At 52.5% G+C, this 13,774-nt stretch overlaps 4 protein-coding genes across 8 annotated transcripts in view; 2 read left to right on the plus strand and 2 right to left on the minus strand.

The window, feature by feature from the left end:
- KBTBD4 (kelch repeat and BTB (POZ) domain containing 4) overlaps positions 1-2,835 on the minus strand; it is a 7,440-nt gene extending 4,605 nt beyond the window's left edge. The window contains exons 1-3 of one of the 5 annotated variants that reach the window (XM_011963376.1): positions 2,759-2,835; positions 1,248-1,861; positions 90-196 (exon numbers count right to left, since the gene is read on the minus strand). In XM_011963376.1, the coding sequence (XP_011818766.1) occupies positions 90-196; positions 1,248-1,836 (696 nt within the window). In that variant the 5' untranslated portion in view covers positions 1,837-1,861; positions 2,759-2,835. The other 4 variants (XM_011963372.1, XM_011963375.1, XM_011963373.1 and 1 more) reach the window with 4 other exon arrangements.
- Positions 2,836-2,841: 6 nt separating this feature from the next.
- NDUFS3 (NADH dehydrogenase (ubiquinone) Fe-S protein 3, 30kDa (NADH-coenzyme Q reductase)) lies at positions 2,842-9,011 on the plus strand. The gene is made up of 7 exons (XM_011963378.1): positions 2,842-2,996; positions 3,106-3,171; positions 4,613-4,710; positions 4,923-5,072; positions 6,257-6,382; positions 6,517-6,636; positions 8,769-9,011. The coding sequence occupies exons 1-7, from the start codon at positions 2,918-2,920 to the stop codon at positions 8,934-8,936; spliced, it is 807 nt and encodes a 268-aa protein (XP_011818768.1). The 5' UTR covers positions 2,842-2,917; the 3' UTR covers positions 8,937-9,011.
- A 1,335-nt stretch (positions 9,012-10,346) lies between these two features.
- Positions 10,347-12,320, plus strand: FAM180B (family with sequence similarity 180, member B). The gene is made up of 3 exons (XM_011963380.1): positions 10,347-10,500; positions 11,359-11,429; positions 11,648-12,320. The coding sequence occupies exons 1-3, from the start codon at positions 10,362-10,364 to the stop codon at positions 12,041-12,043; spliced, it is 606 nt and encodes a 201-aa protein (XP_011818770.1). The 5' UTR covers positions 10,347-10,361; the 3' UTR covers positions 12,044-12,320.
- Positions 12,321-13,236: 916 nt separating this feature from the next.
- C1QTNF4 (C1q and tumor necrosis factor related protein 4) overlaps positions 13,237-13,774 on the minus strand; it is a 5,568-nt gene continuing 5,030 nt past the window's right edge. Inside the window, exon 3 of the mRNA XM_011963559.1 lies at positions 13,237-13,773. Within this exon, the coding sequence (XP_011818949.1) occupies positions 13,384-13,773 (390 nt within the window). The 3' untranslated portion in view covers positions 13,237-13,383. The remainder of the gene's footprint in view (position 13,774) is intronic.

The following is a 13,774-nucleotide window of genomic DNA, read 5'->3' on the forward strand; positions in this document are numbered from 1 at the left end:
AAAAAAAAAAAAAAAAAAGAGGCCAGGTTAACTGATGGCGAGAATGCATGGAGAGTATGCAGTCTCAACAATCAAGAGATTTGCCTTACCTTCAAGCTTGTCCTGAGTGACTCTGCAAAAGCCTCTCTTTCCTCTTTATTAAAGTTAATCCAGGCTTCTATTGCCTCTGTTGGGTTCTGAGAACATGGAACTCCATCTGTGAGAGCCAGAGGAAAGGCATGGTCAATGACAATCCGAAAGAGAAATTCAGAGTAAGGGACTTTAAAGATGTGAACCACCTTATTAGACTACTGCTGGGCTTATGTATGCATTAGACTACATGCATACATACACATATACATGAAATTAACCTGAAATTGCCCTTTTTTTTGGGGGGGGGCAGGGTCTCACCCTGTCGCTCAGGCAGGAATGCAATGGCACAATCACCATCACTGTAGCCTCAACCTCCTGGGCTCCAGCAATCCTGCTACAGCCTCCCGAGTAGCTGGGACTACAAGTGTGCACCACCATGCCTGGCTAATTTTCTTATTTTCTTTCTCTTTTTTTTTTTTTTGAGATGGAGTCTTGCTCTGTTGCCCAAGCTGGAGTGCAGTGGCACGATCTCAGCTCACTGCAACCTCTGCCTCTGGGTTCAAGTGATTCTCCTGCCTCAGCCTTCCTAATTAACTGAGACTGCAGGTACCCACCACCACATCCAGCTAATTTTTGTATTTTTTTGTGGAGATGGGATTTCACCATGTTGGCCAGGGTGGTCTCGAACTCCTGACCTCAGATGATCCGCCCACCTTGGCCTCCCAAAGTGTTGGGATTACAGGCGTGAGCCACCGTGCCTGGCCAACCTCACACCTTAAGTATGGTTATATCTCACTTGCAGGGTTAGGATTGTTTCCTGACGTTGGCCCATCACTAAAAAAGTGTTTAGTCTTAGATATCTTACCTCATCACCAATTTACATAGGTAAATAGACCCACCAGGACATCCAAAGTACAGGAGAAATTAGAGTATAATACAAATCACTCCTCCGTACTTTTGTGTGGTTAAGTGTTGTGCTTTAATTTTCCTGGCTTCTTCCTCTAACGCACTGTGTCTCTGACAGCAATTACACTGAATCTCAACTCAATCTTTCTCAGCAGGTTATCTCAGTAAGAATGCAGGAATAATAATGTAAACTAACACCAGGAAGCATGAGGGTTCCTTTCTCCTAAACTAGAACATTCACTGAACATCACAGCCAAGTCTAAACTTACCCGAGATGATATCTGTGAGTAGGTGGTGAGGCAAGTGGAGAAATTCCTCTGTATTCTGCAGCTGGGCCAGGTGGGTCTTGGCACAGTGTTTGGCAGCAGTATAGAGCTCAGGATCACTGTGCCGATCTGCCAGCCACATCACCTGAAGGCAGTTTCCCACTTGCACTGTGCGGGCCAAAAACCGAGAGCATTCCTCAAAGAGAGATGTCAACTGATACATGTCTGACACCTCATAAATTTCCTGCAACTCCTCAGCTCGAAGTTTCACAGTCCCATGGTAGATATAATCAACCAGGAGCTGGAAAACAGACTCACTGACATCCTGCAGCACAATCACCCGGTTGTGGGCCTCCTTCAGGTTGGAAGTGAACATGGAGCGGAAGAAGCAGCTCTGAGCTGAGAGGACCAGCCGATGGAGCTGAAACTCCCGGCCTTCCACCGAAATGGTGACATCAGCAAAGAGCTCCTCCTCTAGACACAGTTTCATGATGCCTTGAGCCACACGGCCTGAGTGTGACCGATCTTTGAAAGTGTAGTTCACAAAGTAGTTCTCATCCATGGATGCTCCAGGCTCCTCTGGTGATTCCATGCTAACCAACTTCTCTCTCTGCCAGCTGTCTGCAAAGCAACACCACCTTGAGTAATTTGCGGAATTCACAGCCATAATCTGTGAATCCAACTGTCCAACTCAGGGAGAGAAACGGAAGAAGTGAGAGCAAAGTGGGTCCAGATTGGCCTTAGTCCTGGCCCTGTCCATGATGTCCCTGACGCTATCCTTTAACCAAACCTGGCTTCGTTCTCCCGAGTGGCACCACTCCGCTAATGAAATCAATAAAAGTTCCAACTCTGGGTGTTTTCCTGAGAAAACACGGAATAATTCCGTTCCATGATATTAACAAAAGACTTGGGATTTAGGTCAATATATGAAAGCAAAGGGCTGGGGGAGGCCTGTGACCGTGAAAGCCTTACTAACCAAATAACTGGGGCATAAAACTAGTGAAGTTCGGGGCAATAGAATCAGACAAAAAGCACCGCCAGCCCCGGCGTAGTGGCCAGGTCCTCTCCTTCCCCGCGCATGGAGTTAAGACGCTCCATATGAGGCCTAGCCTGGGATATACGTCAGTCTCACATTTGCTCTCTTCCGAGCTACTTTCCTCGCTCGCTTGAAAGACTCCCTATGGCTGCGTCCCACAACTCAAGTCCAGCCGCCCTCAGGCCGGGGCACTGGGAGGCCCATCGCCCTGTGCAATGTCCCCGCTCCACCTGGAGTCGCCTGGGAAACCGTCGCCTGGGAAACCGTTCTTCCCACTCAGGCCCGCCCGCCCTCGTCAAAAGCTTGGCTGAGAGAGCGGGGGAGGGGTGTGTAGTGCAGAACCCAGAACGCCCGCCCCCTCCCCTCCTCTCACCCGTCTGGTTCTTCAACGTCCTCGCCTTCTCTTCAGGCTCTGCCACACGGAGCTAGGACCACGCTCACCTCACGGTTTCCCTACCTGCCTGTCTCGCTTTCTCACCTGCGTTCCCTCCTTTCATCCCGGAGCCCGGAACCTCTGCTTCCGGCTCCACGTCCGCCCGGAAGAAGATCTGCTGCACACTTCCGCTTCCGGTCCGTGCCCTTGGGGCTCCGTGTCCTGCTGTCTTTCCGTCCGCTGCCTAGTCTGTGTCTGGGTAACATGGCGGCGGCGGCGGCGGCACCGGGAGCAGCTAGGCTGTGGTGGCGTGGAATCGTGGGGGCCGCGGCGCTGACCAGGGGTGAGAAGGGCAACTAGCTGAGACCGGGGTCAGGCGCAGCGGCGTGCCCAGTGCAGAGAGCTCTTCAGGCCTCACTCCGCGCGTCTGTGCCTTTTATCTCCCTGTGCAGGGGCTGGGCGACCCTCAGTTCTGTTGCTGCCGGTGAGGCGGGAGAGCGCCGGGGCCGACACGCGCCGTGAGTATGTGCTGGCAGCGCTCTTCCCTGAACTGTCGGCGGGGCCCCCTAGGTGCCTGTCCTTGCCCTAGGATGCCCTTCCCTGCGTCTTCCTGGCAAATCTTGGAGACCTGACTGCGGTGGTCTTCACCCTGCATGCAGAATCGAGCCCTCCCTGTACACTTAGGCCTCTCTGTTATGGCCCTGATTGTCCCTTGTCCTTTTCAATGGTCCCCTTTTTGTCGATTAAACTGTCAGCTCTTTGAAAGCAAGCAATGTGCCCTTTAGTCCTCAGAGCCCTGTAATAATAGTACCTCACGTTAATTGAGTGCTTAATGTGTGCCTGGCACCTCGCTAAGCGTTTTAGTGAATGATCTTATTTCGTCCTCACAACAGCCTTATGGGGTAGATAGTATCTTACTCTTCTTACTATAGATCAGGAAACAGTCCAAAGAATTAAACTGCCCAGGGTCAGAGACCTAGTGAATGACAAAGTAGGCCTGCCTGCTGCCAGAGGCAGGAAAAGCTAACCATCATTCCGTAGCTTGTGATGTGTGAGTGCTCAGTGGTTTAGGGTTGCATGAATGAGTATGTACATATTATGTTACAGTCAAGATGCACGCACTGGGAGTTAGGAGACCTAGCATTTTCCCTTTTCTGGGCCTCAGTCTTCTCATTGATACAAAAAAAAAAAAAAAGTAGGTTTCAAGGAGACAGTCTGTGAGGGCTCCTCAAGCCCTGAATTTCTTATCTTGAGAACCTGGTATAAACTTACATGCTAAGGAGTTACAGAGAAGCAAAAGTTCTGGTTCCCATCCTCAAACAGCTCTTAGTCTGACAGGAGAACTGAGACTACTGCTTTAGCAGAAATGCAGGCAATCTGAGGGAAAAACTGTAATTTTGAGAAGAGGTGAACACCCCAGCTGCTATATTAAGAGTCTTTCTGGGGCCGGGCGCGGTGGCTCAAGCCTGTAATCCCAGCACTTTGGGAGGCCGAGACGGGCGGATCATGAGGTCAGGAGATCGAGACCATCATGGCTAACACGGTGAAACCCCGTCTCTACTAAAAAATACAAAAAAACTAGCCGGGAGGTGGCGAGGTGGCGGGCGCCAGTAGTCCCAGCTACTCGGGAGGCTGAGGCAGGAGAATGGCATGAACCCGGGAGGCGGAGCTTGCAGTGAGCTGAGATCCGGCCACTACACTCCAGCCTGGGCGACAGAGCGAGACTCCGTCTCAAAAAAAAAAAAAAGAGTCTTTCTGAGGACTGTGTAGTTAAGGTGGCACTTTCCCCAAGTTTTCATCATTCTATTCCCTAGAAGGGAAACCTTTCACATGCACCTTTCTCAGGGTGCTGCAGGGAGCCTTTACTGGATTTGACATCCCTTACAAGCCCAAAAGACTGGATACAGGGCTGGCTTTTGCCTTCTCCATTTCTTTGTTAAATATGCCTTTTCCTTCCAGCCACGGTCAGACCACGGAATGATGTGGCCCACAAGCAGCTCTCAGCTTTTGGAGAGTATGTGGCTGAAATCTTGCCCAAGTATGTCCAACAAGTTCAGGTAATACGTACCACTGTTATTTGGGCCTGGGCCAAGAAAGAACCATGTTCTCAGGGCATGTGGGAGTGGGCAGACTGGTTTCAAAGAAACTACAGACTCCTCCATCCCAACCTTGGACTGTTCCCTCAGCATTAAGCCAGGTGACTCCAGCTGAAGTTAGCTATTCCCTCAGTAGCTCTTTGTTCCCTCTCCCCTCCCTTCCATGTGTGCAGGTGTCCTGCTTCAATGAGTTAGAGGTCTGTATCCATCCTGATGGCGTCATCCCAGTGCTGACTTTCCTCAGAGATCACACCAATGCACAGTTCAAATCCCTGGTTGACTTGACAGCAGTGGATGTCCCAACTCGGCAGAACCGTTTTGAGGTCAGTCGGGAGATTTGAGAAGGTTTGGGGGGTAAGGGTATTAATTTCAGTTTGTAACAAACAATAGAGCACAGCAGTTAAACTGGGACTTCAGAGTCAAGTAGATCTCAAGTTTGGATCTTGGTTCTGCCACTAAATGGCCATGGGACCTCAGATAACTCAAATATTTTGTTTAATCTTTCTCTTTTTTTCACCGAATCTTGCTCTATTGCCAGGCTGGAGTGCAGTGGCGTGATCTTAGCTCACTGCAACCTCCGCTTCCCGGGTTCAAGCTATTCCCCTGCCTCAGCCCCCTGAGTAGCTGGGACTACAGGTGCATGCCACCACACCTGGCTAATTTTTTGTATTTTTTTAGTAGAGACGGGGTTTCACCATGTTGGCCAGGATGGTCTGGATTTCCTGACCTTGTGATCTGCCTGCCTTGGGTTCCCAAAGTGATGGGATTACAGGCATGAACCACGGTACCTGGCCCTTGTTTAATCTTTCTGAGCTTTCATTTTCTTTCTTTCTTTTTTTTTTTTTTTTTTTTTTTTTTTTTTGAAAATTCCCTTAAACTTATATGAGCTTTCATTTTCTTATCTGGAAAATAAATATAAAGATGCCCCTATCTTATAGAATGGTTGTAAGGATCCAATGAGATAGTTCAAGTAAATTGTTACCACACAGTAAGTTTTCAATACATTTAGCTATTAATATTTTACTGATTATCTACTGTTTGCTAGACTCTGGGATGGAGAGAGAAATAACATGAAGTATTTGTCCTCCAGGAGTCCCCCACAGTCTAGTGAAGGAGAAAGATACCTAAACAGTTTACTGTAGTAACATATAATACAAAGGATATTAGAGGGATGCTTTAAGAAAGCAGGAGGGGCACTTGGCCCTGTCTGGGAGGCTTCTTTGAAGAGAGAAAATGTTTGTGCTGAATCTTAACACATGAGCAGGAGACCAGGAATTAGCCTTGTGAGGTGGACCAGGGAAATATTCCTGACAAAGGGAATAGTATGAACAAACACAGGCATGCTGACATGCTAAGCTACAGCTGTGGCCTGGGCCTTTGGAAGTAGTTGTAAGCATAGGAGAATCTTGAGGATTTGAGGTTCAGAATAGAAGGCAGGGTCACAGGGCAGAACTCTCCCAATCAGGGACTCCCATCTCATCCCTCCAGATCCTTCTGTTCTCCCTAGATTGTCTACAACCTGTTGTCTCTGCGCTTCAACTCACGGATCCGTGTGAAGACCTACACAGATGAGTTAACACCCATTGAGTCCGCTATCTCTGTGTTCAAGGCAGCCAACTGGTATGAAAGGGAGGTGAGTTACTGGGTATGGTGGACCTGCCTCTGGGCCAGAGTTGCAGAACTGGTTGAGACTATGGGATGCCACGTAGCCCCTTCCCCTGTTGTTGGTCTTGATGGATTGGCTGTTTGAGGGGGTCTCTTTCCTAGATCTGGGACATGTTTGGAGTCTTCTTTGCTAACCACCCTGATCTAAGAAGGATCCTGACGGATTATGGCTTCGAGGGACATCCTTTCCGGAAAGACTTTCCTCTATCTGGCTATGTTGAGGTAGGAGCCTTGGAACTGGGACAGCAGTCTCAGGGAGGAACTTGCAGGGAACTCAGGGGATCCCTGGGAATGGCAGGAAATGCGGTCTGTGGATTGTGGTGGTTTAAGAGCATGGGCCCTGGATTCAGATCCTAGTTTCATTTTTGTAACCTGGGGCAAATTACTTGGTTTGACTGACTTAGCTTTCTTATCTTAAAATGGCAATAATAATAGCACTTAACTAATAGATTTGTGACAGGCATTAAATAATGTATGTGTAGGCTTACGCCTGTAATCCCAGCACTTTGGGAGACAGGAGGAGTGCTTGAGTCCAGGAGTTCGAGAATAGCCTGGACAACATGGTGAAACCTCATCTCTACAAAAAAATAGAAAAATTAACGGGGCATGGTGGTACATGCCCGTGGTCCTGGCTGCTCAAGAGGCTGAGGTGGGAGGATCACTTGAGCCTAGGAGGCAGAGGTTGCAGTGAGCCAAGATCATGCCACTGCTCTCCAGCCTGGGTGACAGAGTGAGACCCTATCTCTAAATAAATAAATGCTGTATGAAGCCTGCTGTATTGTAAAGGCTCAATTGATGCTATGTATGTGTGTCAGGGTCTCACTCTGTCACCCAGGATGCAGTGCAGTGGTGCGATCACGGCTCACTGCAGCCTCCACCTCCAGGCTCAAGTAATCCTCACACCTCTCAGCCCTCCGAGTAGCTGGGACTAGAGGTGTGCACCACCATGTCCAGCAAATTTTTGTATTTTTTGTAGAGATGGGGTTTCTCCATGTTGCCCAGACTGGTCTCAAATTCCTGGGCTCAAGCCATCTGCCCACCTCGGCCTCTCAAAGTGCTGGGATTACAGGCGTGAGCCACCGCACCTGGCCAGTGCTATCCATTATTGTAATGATAATTTTAATGATCAAGGCAGCCTTGAGGACATAGTCTGTCCCTAAAACCTGAAAGTAGAGGATTATTTTACCCTGCCCTGGCTCTCTGGGAAGGCAGTGACGGGGAAGACACCAAATGTTTAGCCCTCAAAAATTGCCTCTGAGGTGGGACCAGTAATGTGAATAAAGAATTTCAGTGGCCGGGCGCGGTGGCTCAAGCCTGTAATCCCAGCACTTTGGGAGGCCGAGACGGGCGGATCACGAGGTCAGGAGATCGAGACCATCCTGGCTAACCCGGTGAAACCCCGTCTCTACTAAAAAATACAAAAAAACTAGCCGGGCGAGGTAGCGGGCGCCTGTAGTCCCAGCTACTCGGGAGGCTGAGGCAGGAGAATGGCGTGAACCCGAAAGGCGGAGCTTGCAGTGAGCTGAGATCCGGCCACTGCACTCCAGTTTGGGCGACAGAGCGAGACTCCGTCTCAAAAAAAAAAAAAAAAAAAGAATTTCAGTGGTGCTGCAGGTTGTTTATTTGCAGGAAGATAGTGTGTAATATTATTACTCATGAATTTTATAGCAAAATAACTGTTTAGAAATGCTGAGATGTGGTGCTCCAGCCCTGCTCTTTTAGTCCCCAGTCACTCCTGCTGTGTTAGTGCTTTGCATGCTCCTATTTCCCTCTTAGGCTACTTCTGGGCAGGGCTTATCTCCCTCGCTTCTCCCTTTCACCCCACTCCTGCTCTCTGCCTCACCTGGTTTGCCTCTTCCCTCCAGCACCTGATGATCCTGACCTCATGCATTTGATCCCCCAGTAACAAGAAAAGCCATGTCAAATGTACCGCTTTATATCTGGACAGTGAATATGCCAAGGGCCCGGGGCCAGAGGTTGTGTATCTGCCAGTTTAGGTTTACTCTTTTCAGCCACCCACTACTCTAATCCTGGGCAGATGCTTACCATTATCTTATAAGTGTGTGTGGGTTGGGAGCTCCTGATGCAGGAGTGGTGAGCAGGGGAGTCTGACTGGTGCTGGCAGGGCATGAGAGGTATCCTACATTTTGGAATCTCACACTCTAGCTGGTTGGGATGTGATCTGATGGGTAACACAGGTGTGGATGGAGACTTATTAACAGAGGCTGGGACAGGAGTCAGTAACGGAGAGGAACTGGGCTGGGGAAGTCATCCATAGCCTCGTGAAAAATAGGCTCCTTTGTAGCTATAATAGGGACTTCCTTAGTGCTCAAGCCTGCCTTTTGCTCCTGCAGTTACGCTATGACGATGAGGTGAAGCGGGTGGTGGCAGAGCCGGTGGAGTTGGCCCAAGAGTTCCGCAAATTTGACCTGAACAGCCCCTGGGAGGCTTTCCCAGTCTATCGCCAACCCCCGGAGAGTCTCAAGCTTGAAGCCGGAGATAAGAAGCCTGAAGCCAAGTAGCTCCAGGGAAAGCATGTGGATCCTCGACAGCGCCAAATAATTGAGTGTCGGTGTAAATAAATTCCTACTTAGACTCACCAATTCGTGTGTGCTTGTAATGGGAAGAAATGATGTTTGGGGACACAGGCAGGCAGGAGTGTTTCCCTGCTCCCTTAGAGAGACACTACTAAACCAGGGAGTCTTGTGGGGTTTTTTGTTTTTTATTTTCTGAGACAGTGTCTTGCTCTTGTTGTCCAGGCTGGAGTGCAATGGCGCAATCTCGGCTCACTGCAACCTCCACCTCCTGGGCTCAAGCAGTTCTCCCACCTCAGCCTCCCGAGAAGCTGGGATTACAGATGTGCGTCACCACGCCTAGCTAGTTTTTGTAGAGATGGGGTTTCACCATGTTGCTTGGGCTGGTCTTGAACTACTGGCCTCAAATGATCCCACCCACATCGGCCTCCCAAAGTGCTGGGATTACAGGTGTGAGCCACCGCGCTGGGCTGGTGGGGGTTTTTTGAGACAGGGTCTTGGTCTGTCGCCCAAGCTAGAGTGAGTACAGCAGTGTGATCATGGTTCACTGCAGTCTAGACTGCCTGGGCTCAGTTGATCCTCCCACCTCAGCCTCCTGAGTAGCTGGGACCACAGGTGTGTACCACTATGCCCAGCTACTTTTTTTATTTGTAGAGATGAGGTCTCACCATGTTGCCCAGGCTGGTCTTGAACTCCTGGGCTCAAGCCGGCTCAAGCCATCCTATCTTGCCCTCCTAAAGTGCTGGGATTACAGGCATGAGCCACCGTGCCCACCCTGAATTAAGAATGTTGTTAGGAAATAAGAGGTCCCAGGGCTGGGGCAAAAACCACTCAGGAGCTGCAGATTTGTCTGTCTGCCAGGAGACAGTACTCCTTAGTCCAGCTGGTCTACGGGTCTGTTCAGCCTGCGGCGGAGTGCCTGAGATGGAAGTGCTTGGCTCTGCCTGTATGTAGAGCCGCCCGGCCAGCCCGCCATGCAGTTGGAAGACTTTGCAGCTGACGCTTTTGGCAGCTGAAGGGCTCCATGGAGGCTGGGCTGGGCCACTGGGTGTCAGGGCTGGTCTCAGTTGCAGGATATTTTGAGGGTGCAGACAGTAAGATGGTCTTACCGCCTGGGTTCTTTCCTACCCTTTGGGAGGGCCAAGCTAGAGCTATTTGCTACCAAACACCTTTTTCCTATTAACTAAGCATACCACCCAGCTGGGCAGGAACAGGCTGAGGGCCTGACAAACAGGGAGCCAGGCTCCTGCCAACAACCAAAGATTCCCCATTTCTAAAGGATAGAAAGAGCCCATGGGAGGTGACCGAGGCCACAGCCAGCCCCTCCCTGTTCAGCATTGAAGAATGACACGCATTACAGAGCTCTGGAGCAGCCTGCAGTGGAAAGTTGGAGCCGAGGTGTGTGGCAGGCAGATGAGGGAGCAGAGAACTGCTGAACAGAGTGAAACTCACAGGACGTGGTGGAGCATGGCTGCGACACTGCAGTTCCTGGCTTGCCTGGTGGTAGCCATTTGCCTCCTCTCTGGTGTGACTACAACCCAGCACCATGCAGGTACTGGGGCTTCAGGGTGGGTGGAGAGGAGCCAAGGAAGGCTGCTGGCTGACAGCAGTTAACAGCTGGCTGTATTTGAGGCTAGTCGGGCATAGAAGTATGGGCATGGTGGGTACCAGGCTGATGTGTGCTGTGGTGGGTGACAATGTGGGCCGTCCCCACCAGAACTGGAAAGATACAGGTGACAACTAGGGAGATAGCCATAGGTGCTCTTAATGCTGGCCCTGGGCTCATTCCCACTGATGCCCAAAGCAGGGTCTCTTGACCTGTCTCGGCTTGGAACAAACATTACAAGGGTGAGGCAATACCCCAAGGTGTGGGCCGGAGGGAGCTGCCACAGACATCCTCCCCTGCCCTGTGGTCCCTGCCTCACATCCTCCCCTGCCCTGTCCTCCTCCTCCCTCCCTTACTGCTGAGAAGGAGCAGGGAGAGTAGGCTTTTCCCAAAGAGGTCCTTGTCCTTGGGAGAGTCACTGGCACTGTTTTAGGTGACTCTGTCCTCAGATGATTATAGGGAGAGGAGGAGGGTGGGGAAGGGTCTTGTGACCCGTTGGCCTGGAGCTCTTTACCAAGGGCATTGTGCAATTTAGAGGAGGAGTCCTGGGCATTTGCCAACATGGTAACTACGCTTGGAATGATGCTTTTGAGATCAGAAGACCTATGCTTGGGAGAGTGAATGTCAATGTGCATGTGTGTGCATGAGAGGGAGGGGAAACGGGGGCATGGGATGGCATTCCTGCCCTTTTGTAGAATGATGAAGCACTCGGGACCTCTACCACGCAGCAGAGGGACACTTCTGGGAGGCTGGGGTGTTCACAGTGTAGCATGGCAGGGGCCTGACTCCTCTCTGCTGCCCCAGGGCAGCCCATGGACAGCACCAGCGTGGGAGGTGGCCTGCAGAAGCCAGAGGCCCCGGAAGTGATGTTTGAGGTCTTTCCTCCCAGCCTGGGACATGAGGGTGGGCATGTCCAGAGGTCCCTAAGCTCAGGGTTGGGAAGGGGGATGTCTCAGGGTGGACCTGCTAGGGGTTGGCGGGGACAAGCCAGCATGGGTCCTGCTGCCTGCTTCTGCCCCCTCCCCCAGCCCACTCTTGCTCCCCGCCCTGCTCCCCAAGCCACAGCCCACCCCTTACATGCCTCCCCTTGCAGCTGCTCTGGGCTGGGCTGGAGCTGGATGTCATGGGGCAGCTGCACATCCAGGATGAGGAACTAGCGTCCACACACCCAGGCCGCCGACTCAGGCTCCTCCTGCAGCACCACGTGCCCAGTGACTTGGAGGGCGCTGAGCAGCGGCTGCAGCAGCTCCAGGACCTGCGGAAGGGGCCTCCTCTTAGCACTTGGGACTTTGAACATCTGCTCCTCACAGGCCTGTCCTGCGTCTACCGGCTCCACGCAGCTAGTGAGGCTGAGGAACGGGGCCGCTGGGCCCAGGTCTTCACTCTCCTGGCACAGGAAACACTCTGGGACCTATGCAAGGGTTTCTGCCCCCAGGACCAGCCCCCTTCCCTAGGGTCCTGGGCCTCCATCCTTGACCCCTTCCCCTGACCCTCCCCTTTTGCTCTTTCACCTGCTATTAACCCCTCCCATCTCCTCCTCAACCCCCCAGGCAGACCCATCTTGGGCAGGGGCTTCTGTCTGGCATCTGGTTTTTTCCACTGTGTTCAGATCTCTGGGCTTGGCTTGCACCCTGGACACCCCCTCTCTGCTTACCCCGACCCAATCGATCTTGTTTCCTGGATCTTGAGAGGCTAAGAACCCAGGCTGTGGGTCACAAGGAGTGGCCACAGAGCTAAGGGCACGACTTGCAGGCAGTGTGTGTGTGTGCTGAGATCAGGGGTCAGGGTTGAGAAGTGTGTTCAAGAGATGCTGAAAGGGAAGCTGCCCCAAGTAAGGCCAGGTCAGACCTTCCAACTCCTACCCTGGCAGTCTGTGATAGGTCCTGTGGAATTCACAGGAATCCTCTAGGTGCAGAGCACCCCCTTTTAGGCACAACCAAGGATCTGGGGTCCCTGAGCCTCCAAGTTCCCATCTGGGTTGGGAGAATAGACTTTTTGAGTTCTGTCTGTTGGAGAACTGGAGGGAAACAGGGGGAGGGAGGAACATTTTCTCTTTTGGGGTAGGGAGGCCATATCTCAACAAGCGTCGGGTGAACACCTCAGTAAGGGGAGTAAGGCTGGCAGACCAAGCAGAGACAAGCGGAGGTGGGCTGGGCCAGGTGCGGCCCTGATTCTGTGTTGCTCTTCTCATAAAAAGTTCTGTTTCGGCCTCCCGGAGCTTGTGTCATTCTATGTCGGAATAAGCGGTCTAACTCCTGCTCTGGGCAAATCACTCTCCCCATCCTGGGAAGGCAAGAGTCAGGGCAACCAGGTATCAACTCCTCATCCCATTCCCATGCCCTGCTGGAAGAAGGAATGCACTGTTTCCTTGAATCTCATGCCCCCAGTGGGGTAATGGGGTGCTGTTCCTTGTCACAGAAAGGCATCAGCCGGGGGCTAAGGCTGAGGTCGTAGATCAATGATGAGTCAGAGGGCTGGACCAGGTAGGGATATGAAAGGGAGGCCCCCAACGGACTAGGCGAATGTGGTTCCACCAAATTCCCACCTCCTCACCCTCCCAGGGTCTGAGGGGACCCTGCTCTCCAACCTCCAACCCCTTCCCCGGGCCTGCGGGCCCGCAGTAGTCAGTGCCTATCCCGCCTGTCCCCAGCGAATGCGTCGCAGTCAAGACAGCGCAGGGGCCTGGGTTGCCGGGCGCTGTGCAGGCCCGCTTTCCGCTTTATTGGCAGAGCCCAGGCGCGCCCGGCGGCCGTGGCGCTCGCGCGAGGCGTTCGGGCCGGCCCGGCATGCACGCCCCTGGCCCTCCCGGGCTCCTCTCTGGCCCGGGGCTCACAGCAGTTCCGGGGCCCCGAGGCCTGGCGGGGCCGCGGGGGCGAGGTCGGGGTACACCAAAAAGCCGGAGAAGGTGATGTACTTGCCGTGGTTGCTGTAGGCGCCGTAGCCATCGTGGTCGTGGCTGAGCAGCCAGACGGCGTCGCCGCGCCGCAGGGCCAGCATCACGCTCTGGCTCTGCATCTCGCGGCGCCGCGACGCCCCGTCGTCGTAAATCATGGCCTGCACCTCGTCGCGGTTCTTCATCAGCTTCACCGACAGCGTCTTACGCGGCAGCTTGCCCAGCGTGAAGGAGAAGAAGTAGGCGCCGGGCAGGCGGCAGCGGAACACGCCGGCCGCCGCGTCGAAGTCGCCGCCAATGTTGACGAGCTCGGTGTCGAAGGCTAGC

This window comes from Colobus angolensis, unplaced genomic scaffold, assembly GCF_000951035.1.
Source record: "Colobus angolensis palliatus isolate OR3802 unplaced genomic scaffold, Cang.pa_1.0 Scaffold61, whole genome shotgun sequence".
NCBI classification, from domain to species: domain Eukaryota; kingdom Metazoa; phylum Chordata; class Mammalia; order Primates; family Cercopithecidae; genus Colobus; species Colobus angolensis.

Coding starts and splice junctions, on each gene's coding strand:
- NDUFS3 (XM_011963378.1), top strand. CDS start 2,918: ATGGCGGCGGCGGCGGCGGCACCGGGAGCAGCTAGGCTGTGGTGGCGT. Junction 3,172..4,612: donor CGCCGGGGCCGACACGCGCC/GTGAGTATGTGC, acceptor TTTTCCTTCCAG/CCACGGTCAGACCACGGAAT. Junction 6,637..8,768: donor CTCTATCTGGCTATGTTGAG/GTAGGAGCCTTG, acceptor TTGCTCCTGCAG/TTACGCTATGACGATGAGGT.
- FAM180B (XM_011963380.1), top strand. CDS start 10,362: ATGAGGGAGCAGAGAACTGCTGAACAGAGTGAAACTCACAGGACGTGG. Junction 10,501..11,358: donor TACAACCCAGCACCATGCAG/GTACTGGGGCTT, acceptor CTGCTGCCCCAG/GGCAGCCCATGGACAGCACC. Junction 11,430..11,647: donor CCCCGGAAGTGATGTTTGAG/GTCTTTCCTCCC, acceptor CTCCCCTTGCAG/CTGCTCTGGGCTGGGCTGGA.